The sequence below is a fragment of the Primulina eburnea genome, chromosome 11, assembly GCF_022965805.1.
Source record: "Primulina eburnea isolate SZY01 chromosome 11, ASM2296580v1, whole genome shotgun sequence".
Lineage (NCBI taxonomy): Eukaryota > Viridiplantae > Streptophyta > Magnoliopsida > Lamiales > Gesneriaceae > Primulina > Primulina eburnea.
This window is the reverse complement of record NC_133111.1, coordinates 34,423,467-34,440,084: the sequence shown is the minus strand read 5'-3', so window position 1 is coordinate 34,440,084 and position 16,618 is coordinate 34,423,467. Positions and strand designations below refer to the sequence as shown.

The 16,618-nt window shown below is 35.1% G+C and overlaps 1 protein-coding gene across 1 annotated transcript; it reads right to left on the bottom strand.

Moving 5' to 3' along the window:
• Positions 1-7,568: 7,568 nt before the first annotated feature.
• Positions 7,569-16,618, bottom strand: LOC140805560 (MAR-binding filament-like protein 1-1). The gene is given in 9 exon segments (XM_073161825.1): positions 7,569-8,352; positions 8,354-8,835; positions 8,838-9,453; positions 10,397-10,543; positions 10,675-10,838; positions 12,332-12,376; positions 12,502-12,550; positions 12,626-12,745; positions 16,223-16,618. Coding segments are annotated over 9 exon segments (2,622 nt in total). The 3' UTR covers positions 7,569-7,749.

The following is a 16,618-nucleotide window of genomic DNA, read 5'->3' as shown; positions in this document are numbered from 1 at the left end:
AATTAAAGATGCCAACATTTTAGGCTGAAACTTTCTGCTCAGAGCATCTGCAACTTGATTCATTCGCCTTGGTTGGTATTGAATCTCACAATCAAAGTCCTTAAGTAATTCCAACCATCGATGCTTCATATTCAAGTCGGACTGTGTGAAAAGATACTTCAAACTCCTGTGATCAAAATAAATCACAAATTGTTAGCCGTACAGATAATGACGCCATATCTTCAATGCAAACACAATGACAGCTAACTCTAAATCATGTACTGGATTTCGAGTCTCATGTGGCTTCAAATGACGAGATGCATACGCAATCACTCGCCTATTTTGCATCAAAACACAACCCAGTCCATTTAGAAAAGCATATATACAAACAACAAATCCACCTGAGCCTGAAGGCAAAGCTAGTACTAGAGCTGTGGTCAACTTTTCTTTCAAAGTTCGAAAGCTAGACTTACATTTCACAGTCTACACAAAACGTCGATTTTTTGTGTCAACTAGGTCATAGGCCTAGCTATTCTAGAAAATCCCTCAATGAAACGCCTATAATACCAGCTAATCTAAAAAAGATTCGAATCTCAGACACATTTGTTGTTTTAGGCCAATTGATAACAGCTTCAACTTTACTAGGATCAACAGATACTCCTTGTGCATATATAACATGGCCTTAAAATAAAACTGTCTAACCAGAACTTTCACTTAGAAAATTTGTCATTCAATTGCGCTTCTCTGAGTGATTGAAGAACTAATTACGTTTTCGTGCTCTTTCTTTGACTTGGAATAAATCAATATGTCATCAATAAAAGCGATAACAAATTTATCTATGAATTCTCGGAATACACGATTCATTAAATCCATAAAAACCCCTGGAACATCAGTCAAACCAAACGGCACGACAAGGAATTCATAATGTCCATAACGTGTCCGAAATGCTGTCTTAGGAACATCTTCCTCTCAGTCTCTAAGCTAATGGTATCCGGAACGAAGATCAATCTTGGAATACACCGAAGTACCCTGCAACTGATCAAACAACTCATCAATACGAGGCATATGATACTTATTCTTCAAAGTAGCCCGGTTAAACTGCCGATAATTGACGCACATTCTCATCATTCCGTCTTTCTTCTTTACAGACAATATTGGAGCTCCCCAAGGCGGCATACTGGGTCTGTTATAGCCTTTTTCCAGTAAATCCTGAAGCTGCTCTTTGAGTTCTTTCAACTCTGCCGAGGCTAAACGATATGGTGCTCTAGAAATAGGATTTGTCCATGCCATCAATTCAATGCTAAGATCTATTTCCCTTTGAGGTAGAAAGCATGGAATCTCATCAGGAAATACATCAGGAAAATCCTTCAATATTGGAAACTTTAAATTGTTCTTCTTGTTCCACATCAAGAGCATAATAAATCCTTCGTTATCTATTGATAACAATCAGAACATTTCCATTGCCAATACTAACGGAATGCGAAACTATGAATCATAACCGTAAAAGTTTCATTTGCTGCCATAATACGGCATAAATCTGACAACTCCAGGGAAACAATCCAAAGTATCTTGATAATTTGTCGATATATTTGATCGAGCAAAACTTGCACAGTGAATAGTCCCAAAATTTATTTTATAAATGAAAGCTCGATTTAAATATCGCAAGTGCACGATAGTCAAGTTATAATAAACGTAAGTGAATACGAGTATCGATCCACAAGGACTGCGTCACACTCTTTTTATTTTCAAGTAAAATTTCTTTAGCAACGATAAATTGATTTGATGATTGAACTAATGTAGAATAAACAATTCAAATAATTAAAATGCAAAGAAAATGTGTTCAAGAGAGCAATGATTAATTTGGATTAAATCAAATGAGAAATGAATTTGTTGGGAATTATCAGTTCACCTACCACTCGTGTTTAAATAACTACACTCGACTTTTACTCGTGCATTCGAAAGAATTCCCTAGACTAATTAATATACTCTGTCGAGCTATATTAATACTAATCAAAAACATGCAGTACTCAAGTGTCCTCAAATATTTAACAGTTCAAGATTGCATTACATTCTATGGAATACATTAGCTTTCATTCGGGTGAACTATCACTATCGACACGTATCCAATTCCGTATATCTACTAAAATTGTAAATCCGTGGTTTATAATATTTGATTCTATTGTTAATTATTCTATCGAAATCATCGACAACATGAAATAATCAAAGGAAGTTAGCTAGGCTTCGATTGAAACAAGAACGAACAATAGCATTAACAAATCACTAATAAAAACGTCGAGAAATAATGTTAAACACCGAGTACGGGGTAGGATCCCCTCAAATCCCAACAAATCTAGAGTTTAGCTACTGAAATTCATGATAAAAACCAACAATCAATGTAAGAAATAAAATACTGAATAATGAAAATACTAAAGATGACGACGGATGACGGCCACGACGCGTGGAAATCTCGAAGTCTTCGAAATCTCCTTTGCTCCTAGCCTCCTCTTCCAGAAAAATGATGAAAATTCTGATCAAGTGTGTCAAAAACGGCTGATCTCGTGTGTTAGGTTTTGGTGTAGGATAGAGTCCCTCAAAATTTGGAAACAAATCTTTCTCAATCTCGCTTCTCGCTAGGGGGGTATATTTTGACCGCCCTAGCGAGTAGTCCTCGAATAAACTTCCTCGATCATGTCCCTGGTATCGCTGGGGCAGTCACTTTTGACCGCCCTAGCGATACACTCGCGCAAAAATCCTCGGGCAGACGACAATGCTCGCTGGGGCGGTCACTTTTGACCGCCCTAGCGAATCCTCTTCGACATTATGCCAAAGTTTCTCCCACTTTTTGGTTCAATTCCTACAAAATCACCACAAAATACACGAGGTCAGTCAAATGCTAAATAATGCTAAAAAGATGCAAAATTAAACTAAACAAACTAATATGATGCATGAATGCGACTCAAAACCAACACTAAAAACACGTAAAAACGAGTCCTATCAATATTCATACCGAGGATACAATCGAAATCAGACATAGATAACTTTATTAGATTAGTTATCATAATATTATCCTCAAATGTAATCACACAATTTAGGACTATCTCACGAGACATCAAGTATATACCTGCATGAGTAGCCACAGACACAGTATCCAACAACGGAATAGTAGAAATCTCATGCTCATCAACAAATGCAGCAGATAAAAATGAATGAGATGCTCCAGTGTCTATTAATATACGTGTAGGATAATAAAAAACATAGCAAATACCTGCAATCACTCCTTCTGATGCATCTTGAGCCTGATCCTGAGTCAAGGCATGGACTCGATCCTGCTATGGCATTGGAAATTGCTGGTGAGGAGGACCTCTAGGTAGGGGATAACTGGACTGCTGAAATGACTGTGCAGGAGCATATGGCCTGAAAGCTGGTCCTCGAGAAACCTGACCAGACTGTTTTGGCTGAAATTGTTGCCTTTGTGCATTTGGGCATACTTTGGCATAATACCCAACTTGACTACAGATATAACAAGACCCTTGAAATCCTATACAATGTGCACTGAAATCTCTTCTTAAATTGTTTTCCTCTTGCCTTGAATCTTTGTTGTTTCGGTTGCTTGGATGACTGTAGAGGCTGGTAAGGAGGTAAACCAGCTGGCATCGGCATATTACTTCCAGATCCCTGAGAAATAGAAGCTGGAACTGGATGTGATTCTCCCTGAGCAAACTAGCATCTATCTTCTTCGCTATCTTTACTTCTTGAACATATGTATTAGGCAATCCAGTCATCACCAAAGCATGAATAGTCCTTTGTAGTCCTTGCAGGAAATATGAAAGTTTGGACTGATCATTTTTTGCAACATGTAGCACATATGACAAAAGAGCAGAAAATCAAGAAGAAGATTCAACAACTGTTTTATTGCCTTGCATCAACTGGTTAAACTCTTCTTCCGTAGAATAATAATACGAAGGTGGTGCAAATTTCTGTGTAAACTGAGCACATAATACTTCCCAAGTAATGATTTCATCAGATTTTTTAAGTGCTTCCTCAGCAGCTTCCCACCAGAGTTGTGTTCAGTCTTTTAACTGATAGATGGCCAGCTTCAGTCCGACACTTTGGGAATATTCGAGCAAATTGAATAGATGGTTTATACTTTTCCACAATCCTACTGCTTTTTCGTCACTTCATTGCCAAAAAATTTTGGAGGACGTAATTCTTGTAGTTGAAAGATTATTAACTATATCCTTTCAACTTTCTGAGTCAAATGTTCAACTTCTTGGTTCACCTCTGCTTCCACATTTCTAGTGACCTGGGCTGCAAGACGACCATGTTTACCCCTGACAATATCCTCGAGTCATCTGAAATTTTGTGCTTCAAATTCTTGTACAACTTCTTTCTCTTTTTTGCCTCTTCCTCCATGAGCCATTCTATAAGAAACAAGGATTTAATACCAAGGCAAACTAATTTAATAAGCACGAAATAGCTAAAGGAAAGCTGAAACTTAGTCTAGTAGCTATTTATTAAAATAATTTCAAAATCTAATCAACTGCTACTGCTAACTCATGCAAAATCAAGTAAATCATAGCAAATAATTCAAATAAGAGTAAGTTGTCAAACACATACACAATCATTTTATTTGTGTTTAGGCTCAAGTGCCCTAGACTCTAATTCGAGCATATCTCAGTTACGCTCTGATATCAAGTGTGTGAGTCCGTGTTCTTGATTAACGATAAATGACCAAAAAACCAGGATTCGTTAATGTAAACATCGAAAGCGATTAAAATTTTTCCTTTTGGCCCAATAGAAATTTCGCCATGACCTCCCCGTAAGTAAAACATCTAAAAATTTCCAAATAATAGAAACAATATCTATAAACTCGAAATAAAGTCACAACATCAATTCACAAACCTACAGCCGCACTGGCTAGTACTAACACATACAGAGCCGACAAGGCTTGATCACACAACTATCAATCCAAAAAATCGTAAAAATAATCGTACAGCTACACAGGGCATTCTGTGGCACAATTATGACTCGATGATATAATACACACATATATGTACTATATATATATATATGTATATATAAATGCAATACAATGCGTGTCGGTAACAACGAAATAATGGCTACCAAAACAGAGTCCACATGAAATGCATCAGCAATAAGAACAGTGGCCACCCGTGCCAGGAATGCAGCGTCGAAACATCAAGCCACTGGTCATCCATGCACGTACCATCGAGGGTCCGATAGCGACCCGGTTAGTCCTCGTCCAGTCATCAAGAGTGTGCTAATCCTATCACTCGCTCTATCGATGAGATGTCAAGAGTGATCTAATCCTATAACTCGCTCCATCGATGACTCAACAGCTCAATAATGATAGCAATCAACAGAGTGAAGGCTTGAAATGCTATTAACTAATAGTATCAACTCAAATAAATGCGTAAATGCAGTCACGTTATTCAAAGAAGCACATAAGACATGCCACAATTCATTACAAAATATTTAGCGTCATTCCACATCATTATAGACGTCATAATAAAATATTTCATGCGTACCTCAACTGAACATCTAATTTACCACTGAAATATCTTAAGGATTTCTCGAATAATCTGATCATGTGGCAAATAATGCATTTCATGTCACGTTCCATTTATTTTTTCAATATTTGACAATTTAGCCTAAAAAGTCCATAATTTAGTCTTTAAAATTTCTAAAATTAATATGACAATTTTTCTACAGCATCTAAACCCTAATTATTGAACACTGAAATACGAAAACTCAATTATAAAATTCTGAATTTTCGAAATTATGTTCAAATAAATTCTGAAATTTTGTTAATACCACCAATTAGCTCTGATATAGCACCTACAATCAATAATACAATATATATTAATTTTTTGAATTCAAATGAATCAAAATACCCAAAATTTGAAACCCTAATTATGAAATATACCTTTGAAAGTTTCGAATTAGATTCTAAGCTTCAAATTCAAGCTTCAAACAATCTAAACCAAGGTTTCTTCCCCATTTTCCGGCGAAAATAGACGGCGGTTCTCCGACGGGTTTCCGAGAGTCGCTAGATTTCTGCAAAATTTTGGTATAGCTAGCTAGCTCTTGGCGAGAGCTTTCCGAATCTATGCTTGCTTTGGAAGATCGGTGACCGACGGTGGAGTTACTGGAGGTCAAAGGTGGACGAAAATTGTTGAATATGGTTACGGGAGAGAGAAATGGTGAAGATGATGATTATCATTTCTTTCCTGTTCTTTTTCCTTATTTACTTAATTAATAAATGGGCCATGGATTGGAGAATTTGTTTGGACTTTGGGGAAATGAGCTCTCACACCATCATTCCGATTTTATTTACGCATTATGCTGTCATTTAACTCTTTTTGCTAGGATGCATCTGAAATATATAAAGATGTTTAAACATCATCTTAATATGATATATAGACACTTATCTTAATACAAATGCATTATCTGCTATAGGGTATTTACATATCGATAATAAATAAGTGATACATTATATGGTTTTTCCTACAGCCTTAAATCACGTTGTTGTCTTACTGGATTGATTACTTGAAATTAAACAAAACATTGATAATAGATTTAATTTCATTTAATACTAATGAGGAATCAACTTGCAATATCAAACAATGGAGTCTTCTTGTGGAGTTTATAGAAGTCTTAACTTATTATTTGAGATGAAACTCCAATGATGCATTAGTTTTGTTTTGAGGTTTTGGATGAAAGCATGAAATTTATCAATCCTTCGAGCCTTCATTTGCATTTTTTGGAGTCCTGTGGCGATTTTGACAAACATAGTATGTTATTCCAATAGGCAATAAGTAAGATATTGTTCTCACAACCATCAATTCTTTGTATATATGGAGACATTACACAATTTTGAGATTGAAGAAAAACATGCGAATACAAAATATAGGTTATGATGAAAAATATGCTAAAACAAAGAAATTTTCAACTTAGATTGCTAATGTAGGAGATGGAAAAATTGGATAACCAAATGACAGTTACACAACAATCGATATTCCTGATGAATTTTTGCTGAAAGATTGTAACGATCATATTGCAACAATAGTTGAGAGTATATATTGATGCTGCATATTTTCAACAGAGAGTTATTTTGGCACTGACTCTTGATGACGTTCAGTCATAAATGAATACATGATATCACTAAACCATTATGAGGGAATGTTGTATTTAATTTCAGATACGACGTGACAGTCAGATAAAAATGTTTATATATTACATAATGTGCATACCCCTGAAGTCTTGAATAGAATAAGATGTTATGGAATACCAAATCATGAGTTAAACTTGATAGTTGGAACTCCGATAATGTTGCCTAAGAACATTAATAATTATCTTGGATTATGCAATAGCACTAGATTGATTATGACGAGTCTCAGGAAATCATGTTTTGGAAGGAAAAAGTTTGACTGGAAGTAATGCGGGTCTTAAAGTGTTTATTTCAAAAATGTCATTGACCCCTAGTGAACTAAATCTTCCAACGAAGACATTATTCTTTAATCGTATCATACTAGGTCAAGCATTGTATCATGTAGGGCTTCTTTCGAGAAACCTCGTTTTTAATCATGATCAGCTATATTTCGTTATATCTAGAGTTACGAATTCTAGGGGTTTAAAAGTTTTGATATGTGGTAATACAACAATGAACATGGTATGCTATTTTTCCTGCCAATGAAGATGATTAAAAATGACAAGATTTCACAATTGATGCGGATGAATAAAGCATTGTCAACTATTATCTGTCTCCTTTCTCCTCCGATAAACTTTTTTATTTGATTTACCTCTAGCTTCAAGGTTTTGCTGGTTCTGATTATTCTCTTTAGTTCTCGATGCGTTTATTTGACTCCTCAGCTGTAGTATTTCTCCCTTTGCAAATGCCAATTCGTGTTGTAGTTTCTTTCCTCTCTTTTCTAAACTCTCCAGTTCTTTTCCCAGTTCCATTACCACATTAGTGGCATATTCCAAGTTTTTCCGAGCTTCTTGATTCATTTGTTTTTGCTCATCAAGAGACTTGTGGAGTGCATTCTTTTCATCTTCAAAACTGGAAATTGTAGAGTTAGCAGACTCGAGATTCCTCAAAAGAGTTGATTCATTCTGAGTCTTCTCACTAAGAGATCTTGAAGTTGCTTCTAAATCTGCTTCAAGAATTTTCTGAGCTTCTTTGTTTCTTGAAATTTCCGCCTCGAAAACCAGTAATTCATTGTTCAAAGAAGATACAATTTTCCTTTCTTCCGAAAGGGCATCAGCAGCTGCTTCTGCTTTCCTGTGGGCATCAACGAGTTCTTTCTCTGAGCAATCACACTTTTGCACTGCAGCTGCCAATTCTTGGGACACTAATTTGCAGTTTTTCCTTCATTTCGCCCAAAAGTTCCCTTACCGACAATAATTCTCCTGCTAAGGATTCCTTACCTTCATGCGATTCGTCAATTTCACACTGCAATGATTCCAATGCTTTGGTAAACTCAGACTTAACCTTGGAGACCTCGGCTTCAAGTTCTGAGCACAAGCTTCTTGACTTCTGCAGCTGCTTTGACAGATCAAATGCCTCATTTCTTGATTTCTGTAGCGTTTCTTGTGTAATCTTTAGTTCTTGTTCAAGAATCTTCGCACTTTTCAGTTCAACATCCAACTTTTCTCTTAAATTCTCGTTCTCTCGAGTCAAATTAGCAATCAAGACTCCATCTTTGTTAACTTCATCCAATGCAATGTTAAGTCGTTCCTCAACCTCGTGAAGCTGCTTTTCTCTTTCACCCAAGCGCTCCTCATCCAAAGCCATCTTCTTTTCTGCAGAAAATTTAAACTCGTCAATCTCTTTAAAATCCCATCAAGCTTTTTGCTCGATTCATCTCTCTCAGTAATTAAAGAGCTTAATTCTTCATTCAAATTCTTCAATGTCAAATTCTTCATTTCCAACTCCATTTCATTCTTCGAGACTGTATCTTTCAGTTCTTGGATCTCAGAATCTAACCCTTTCAGTTGATCTCGGGATTTCTGGTATACAGACCTCAGTTCATCACATTCTCGTTCTTTTTCAACAACTTTAGAATCAAAATTTTCAAGATCATCTTCCTTAACCGTGATCTCTGAAGAAAGCACTCTGATCTTTTCTTGCAAGGCAGCTACAGAATCTAGCTTCTCCTGCAGCGATCTTTGCAGTTCCCTTTTTTCGTCTTGGGACTTACCGAGGTTTCTTTCCAGATTCTCAGCTTGGGTGATTAGATCTTGGTTTAATCTTCTCTCATTTTGCACCTGCTTTCTCAGGTTTGTTATTGTACCATTTGCACTGTTCAATTGATTGATCAAAGATTGTTGCATCTCATTTGTTTTTGCGAAGTTCTGCTTACGAGCTTCTTCATTTTTCAGCATGTCTGACTCAAACTCTTTTTCCATATTAGTCATTGCAGCTTCCTTTTCCTTCAGATTAGTTTTCACCTGAGCACCCAAGAAAACGACAAATAAATAATACAAAAATCCTAATTCCTGAATTTTAGACAGAGAACATTAGGGGGTAAAAGAGCCAAGCTTGAGCCTGGTATAGCAAAATTTTCTGACTGAACCTCAAGCTCAAGCTCAAGTAGAAAATTTAATTAAAACTTGAGCTAAGCTTGCGTATAAATAAATTTTTATATAGTAAAATTACAAATTGTATTAATACATTATTTATTTAAATACACTCTAACAAACACAAGAAAACTCCATGCAGACAAGGTTGATTTAAGTTTATTTTAGTTTTCCCTGGAGGTTTACAATAATTAAAACAAAACTAACTTTAAAAATTACATATACCTCCACTCAGTTTGTATCAGTCTTACATTTATACCCACTAAAGTTTAAATATTACATGCATATCCCATGAGGTTTTTATCTACCTTACAACTGCCCCCACATGTTCAAGGTGATAATTGTAAGATGGACATACACCTCGAAGTTTGTATATATAATTTTTAAAGTTAATGAGCGTAAATGTAAGTTTGGTACATATATCATGAGTCATGACAGGTATATGTGGCATTCAAAGTTAGTTGGATGTTTTTGTAATTCTCAGAAATTAACCCTACTATAATTAAGCTCAAACTCGAGTTTCTACTTGGCTTGCACCAGAGAAAGAAGGCATATTGATGCCAACTTAGCCAAATATAGCAAATTAGATCAGTGGTTTCAAGGCTGCTTGTTGATGCCAACTTAGCCAAATATAGCAAAAACTTATGAACTCCTATAACACCAGAGAAGAAAGCATATCGGTATCAAATGCAATCGAATCAAAGAATAATAAAGATTTTTTTTATTACATGTAATCAGTGGTTTCAAAGCTACTTGTTGATGACAATTTTACAAATATAACAAAAATAATATAAAATCTTTTAAAATGGCTTACAGATTCTATGGTCGCATCAGAAGTGGCTTTTTCCTTGGTTGTTGATGAATAGAGAGCAGCAAGAACGCCAGACGACAAAACCCCAATTGAATTGATAACTGAAAAGGTCGGTTGTGGGGCTGGGGATGCATTTTCCTTAATTGTTTGCTGGGCCCAAGAAACATATTATTTAGGCAAATGATTTGGAGTATTATATGCAAACTATCAACCTTAGAACCGAAAAACCAGTAGTTAAATAATGTACTCTCTACACCATGCTATATCAAAGAGATGCAGACCTCTGCATTTGGTATCCTGTCTTTTGTTTTCAATTCAGTACTTTCCTGTGTTCCCAGTTCAGCACTTGCTTCTGTTCTCGACTTGGTACTTTCTTGTGTTCTCAACTTAGTATTTTCTTGTGTTCTTGACTCAGTATTTTCTTGTGTTCTCGACTCAGTATCTTCTGAAATGAAACAGAAAAACCCCGAAAGTATAGTTGTTAGCCAGTTCTTATAGGATGATTGGTATTGGGAAAGATAGATATGAATTTTCTTTCAAGTAGTCAATTAACATACTGAATAGAAATTGCCAAAATTCAAACGCCCAAGTCATGGATTCATCCATCATCTAAAATATAACTTCCCATAGTCTTGGAAAAGCCAGCCACATGAATTAAATAGTATTCAATGATCTTATAAACACAGGAAGAACAGAATCCACTAGGTGCATCTTTAATCGATTCCTTAATTGTGTGGAAAAGGTGAGATCCTATATAATTCAGCATGAATAGCTAGTTGCTAAACATGGTTGGTTAGATAACATATTTTGTAAAAGTAAAACTATCATTTCAACCACCTCCCATGAGTTTGTGTTTTTCAGAAGTGAAAGGTTCAAAACCCTTGGTGCGGAAAATCCTATATATTTCATTAAGTTGGTAATTTGTTACCCAATATTCAATCAACGTGCATGCATGTGTACACCTTATAGATTAATTATTCACAGTATCTGGTTTGCATGGAAGTGAACATTTAAAAACATGAATACATTATAATCTCCATAAATTTGTAATCTCTATTGGATAATCGTTATTTTTTCAGTCCCAACATCGGCTAAAAAAATAAATGGAAGTTTTTGATAAATTAAGAAGATATTTTTACACAACTTTATTAACCACTCATCTCACAATTAATGGTTCACGTATCTCATCTGTCATTATTGATTTTTGAACATTCTTCAAATGGGAAGTCTTTGTGTTTGGAACAGCATACTTTTCAAATGGGAAGCCATAATGGTCACATGATGTTTCACTTAGCTCACCCATTACCACTTTAGTCGCTTCCTTTTCCGGTTCAAATGACACAGCACTTAAAATTTAAAAGTGTTGGGAGCCAGAACAACACTTCTAGTCCTGTCCCCTTCCAATACTGACTGACTCTAGATGAAATCATATCCACCCCCTGGTCTCGTTTTTATAGTTTTTTGCATCCTGCGGCACATTGGAGATTAAAACCATGTTTCAAGAGTTGGAATATAAGGGGACTACATGTTCCATAACTTCAACAAAACTATGCAAGTTCTTTTGATCTGAGCAAGTTTAAATTCCATGGACTTATTGAAATAGAAACCTATTTTTCGATCATCGCCAATTGGTTATACCAAACGTCTCCATCAATTAAAAGACATCATATTACTGATGTAACTTTAGACAAGGACATGCATTGTGAAGGAGCTAAAAAAATGCAGGCCGGCAGCCAGACCATACGAAACACTCAAATCATAGCTAACAAGTACTGATTGCGCTAATCTTTGATAAGGAGATTCTATGAGCATCTTCATTAACTAAATGAAAAGTCAATAACAAAACTAATGGACACAGTTTCAAGAAATCAACTTCCCAAGTTGAAGATAACAATCTTGATTTACAATGTCATTAAATAAAGGAGAAGTAAAATTTACTTTCAATCGAGCGACCATTCCTTGCCCGCCCGCGCCGGTTCAATCCTGATAGCAAACCAGGAACACATGAAAACCAATTGTCACAAAACATTGCTTCTCCAACAAAAACAAAATGGTAAACAAAACAACAATTACGAACACAATAAAAACAAAAACAAATGCCAGCCGACCTACAACGTAGCCATCGACAGCATCTGTCCCTCGTCCCAAGAAATGTAACTAAACCAAAACCCATGAACAGAATCGCTCTCCTTGCACAAATATCGCTTTGTTTTGAATTTTCTTGCAGCAAACAAGCCATGGCGGCCCTTTTCTTTCTCCGGCACAGAGCATTTCTTGTGTCAGAAAATGGGAGCGGAGAGGAGTCGGAGGCGAGGAACTGGCAGAGTGGAGAGTGCAGAAAGCAAGAATTCCCTATCACAGATCCAACCATGGCAAAAATTCAATATCTTTTTTCTACATTTTGCTGATTTTTGGTTGATAGGCCATAATACACTGTGCCATCAAAGCCTCGAATCCTACTCTTTACTATTTTTATTTTATATTCATATTTAATATTATTTTATGGATTAAACTTTACTTGGAATAGCTGAAAGACCCTTCTATTATTATTCTCTTAGAAAAGGCTTTTGGTTCGGGGTTTTTTAAGGCGGAAAAAAATTTTACTAAACTATAACAAAATTACAAATCACAAATTACAAAAAGTTAAAAAGTATAACATTCCGAGGAATCATTTTGAGGATTAATTATGGTTCCTCGGATCTTAATATAAAATTTAAAATAAATGGCAAAAGATATGGACATTTTCGCAAAAGTAAAATATGGCCATATTTTGGCCATTATTTTTTTTTGTTATAAAATATACAGTTATATAAGTGTGGATGTATATGTCTGTGTTTGATAATAATTTATACCATGTATATTAGGAGTGTCAAAATCAGACACGATCCACTAATCCGATACAGTACAACTCGAAAAAGTCATGTTTGGGTTTGAGGTTTTCGAGTTCGGGTCAGATCAGGTTGGACTCGATATTTGACCCAAAAAAATGATCGGATTGGGTTGGGTTGGGTTCGGGACCCGAAATTTTTAATTTTTTTTTAAAAATATAATTAATAAATATTGCATACATTTTTATATATTGTGTGCCTGAAAATATATTTAATGTATATTTATATCATAAATTTTCATAATATAATAATTATTTTGAACATTTTCGGATTCGGATTCGGATTCGGATTCGGGTTGGCTCGGGTTCGAGTTGAACAACTTTTAAATAGAACTATTGTTCAACACGACTCCACCCATTCTCCATTTTTGTTATTTGCACTTCATCTGTTCATAAATTTTACACATTAAATGGAATGTGTATAACACAAAATGGAATATAAATAACAGTAGAGATATTTAGTGTTTGTCATTTAGTTCTGAAGAAAAGTATATTTGCTGCAGTCAGGGGCTTGAACTCGTGCAAAGTTATAAAGTTTCTTTGCGTCTTCAAATAATCTGCAAAAGGGGATTGCGAATCCAGCTAGCTGCTTCTCATTTTCAATCATTGCCTTTAGAATATGGAACATGGTGACTGACCAGTTAATCTTTAGTCCTATTGCAATGGTTGTCATCACCAAAAATATTTTTGTAGTGTAGGCATCAAAAGAGTATGTCTTAGCCAAAATTGGCTTGGACACAACATCAATCAGTAGTTGATATTCCAACTACATATCTTTCTTCTTTACAGAAGTCTTGATAATCTCAGTGGATGCAGAAAACTTCATCTTCATGTCCTCAACTGCTTGCTGAGGTACTAGAAAGAAGTCAGTTAGCCCTTCATTGTGTAACCGAAATAAGGCAAAGAAATAATCTTTATTGATTAACAGAATGTCCTATCCTAGAGGCATTGGTATCTTTTCCATCTTTAGTTAGTATCCTTCTTGCATAGAAACATTTCAGCTCATCTACGTAGATGTCCAAAGATGAACAGAGAAAAGTCCGAGCAGCTTTGAATACTTGAGTGACAACATCATCTTCCATAAAATAAATTGATTCGAAATCGGCTGCAAGAGCTTTCATGATATAGGAAGGAGTTGAGGAGCGGCCATATCTGAAATAAGTTCTTCGAGATAGAAATTAGATTACTTCTGATGTAAAAAGGAGCAAGAAGTTTGAGGCATATATGCTTTGAATGAAAAAATGCAAAGGTAAACTGAAAGATTTAGGGATTTCGATTATTTAATATGTGCGAATTTTGATTTAATAATAGACGGGACACGTGTCACGCTGTTGATGAGAATTTTTTTAAAATAAAAAAAACAATAAGTAGATTGTACAAAATTTTAATTTTTTAAAAAAACTGAGTAATTAAATCGCTCATAATAATAAATGAATTTAAATGAATTATTATAGGCACGACTAAATGATAAGAACATTCAGATTGAGAGCACTTTATATTAGTTAGGTTGTGAGGTTAACTATTAGATTAACACTCAAAGACTAACTAACAATTATCACTAGAGCATCGCGATTCAATATTCTCCCTAAATTCATGCATTCATGACCAGTCAATAAGTCATAAAATATTTTTGAAATAAGAAAACTTATTATTTGATAGTGGTTTGGTGGAAATATATGTTGCTTTTTGTTTAGTTGACACGTATTCCAATCTAATATCTTATTTTAATAATGATCTCGAATGAAGTGATGACGAATGTCGATATGCTTAGTTCGAGAGTGTAAAATTGGATTGTAAGTGATGGCTACTGCACTTGTAATATCGTAGAAAATTGATGACTCATTGGCATCAATTCAATAGTGTTTCAGTTGTTGTTGAATCCACAATAGTTGAGCACAACAGCTCCCAGCAGCTAGGTATTCAGCTTCTGCAGTAGAAGTAACTATTGATATTTGCTTCTTACTGAACCAAGAAATCAGTCGGTCTCCAATAAACTAACATGATCTGCTTGTACTCTTCCTTTCAAGCCTATACCCTGCATAGTCTACATCAGAATATCCTACTAGATTGAACGATGAGTCTTTAGTATATCATAATCACACTTTTGAGTTTCTTTAATATATTTTAAAAAAAATTTGCGGCTGAGTAATGAGATTGTTTTTGATCAAATTGAAAACGTGCACACATATAAACTGAAAACATGATATCAAGTCGGATGTCAGTTAAGCACAATTGAACCTTTCAAATCTCAATACAATGTTACCTCAACTGATATTCTCCTTTCATATTTATCAAGCTTAACTGATGAGCTCATGAGATTGCTGCTGCTAAACAGGACTCCATTTCGAATTTTTTAAGTACTTGTTTGGTGTACTCTGTCTGTCTGACAAGGATTCCAGTATCCAACAGTTTACTTTGCAATCTTAGAAAGAAGTTCAGTTCACCCATGATGCTCATCTCAAACTTATTATGCATTAGTTTAGAAAATTTCTCACAGGGCTTTGAATTAATGGATCCAAATATAATATCATCAAAATAAATTTGAAATAACAAATATTATAATTTTAATAAATGTGAATAAAGTCTTATCCACCGAGTCTATTGTAAAATCATGATCAAGTAAAAATTGTGAAAGAGTGTCATACCAGGCACGTGATGCTTATTTTAATCCATACAAGGCTTTGTTCAATTTAACACGTGATCAGGTAAAATATGATTAATAAAAGCTAGAGGCTATTCCACGATACTTCCTCCTGCAATAATCCATTCAAGAAGGCACTCATCACATCCATCTACAATATTTTAATGTTTTTATAAACAACATAAGCAAGAAAGATTCAAATAGCCTCTAATTTGACTATTGGAGCAAAGGTCTTGTCATAACCAATTATTTTTTCTTTTATAAAACCTTGTGCAACCAGTTTAGTCTTGTTCCTGATTACAATACCATTTTCATCAAGTTTGTTCATGTAAACCCATCGAGTTCCAATTACTATCTGATGAGATGGTGTAGGTACCAAGTACCAAACCTTGTTCCTATAAAATTGATATAAGTCGTCCTGAATAGATTCAATCCAACTATTATCAAATAAAGTTTCGATTATTTTCTTAGGTTCTAATTGTGAGGTAATAGCAGCATACAAGAATTCATTAATTATTTGTTGTCTAGTTCTGAGATGTGCAAAAGAGTTACGGATCACCGGTGAAGGTAGATGAGTCTTACTCCATTTGTAACTTGGTCCAAGTGGATTATTGTCAGTTTCAAATGGAGTAGAATCAGTAAAATTCTCTTCAGCTAGGTTCTCAATGATTTGACTATCAGTCAACCTGGATAACAT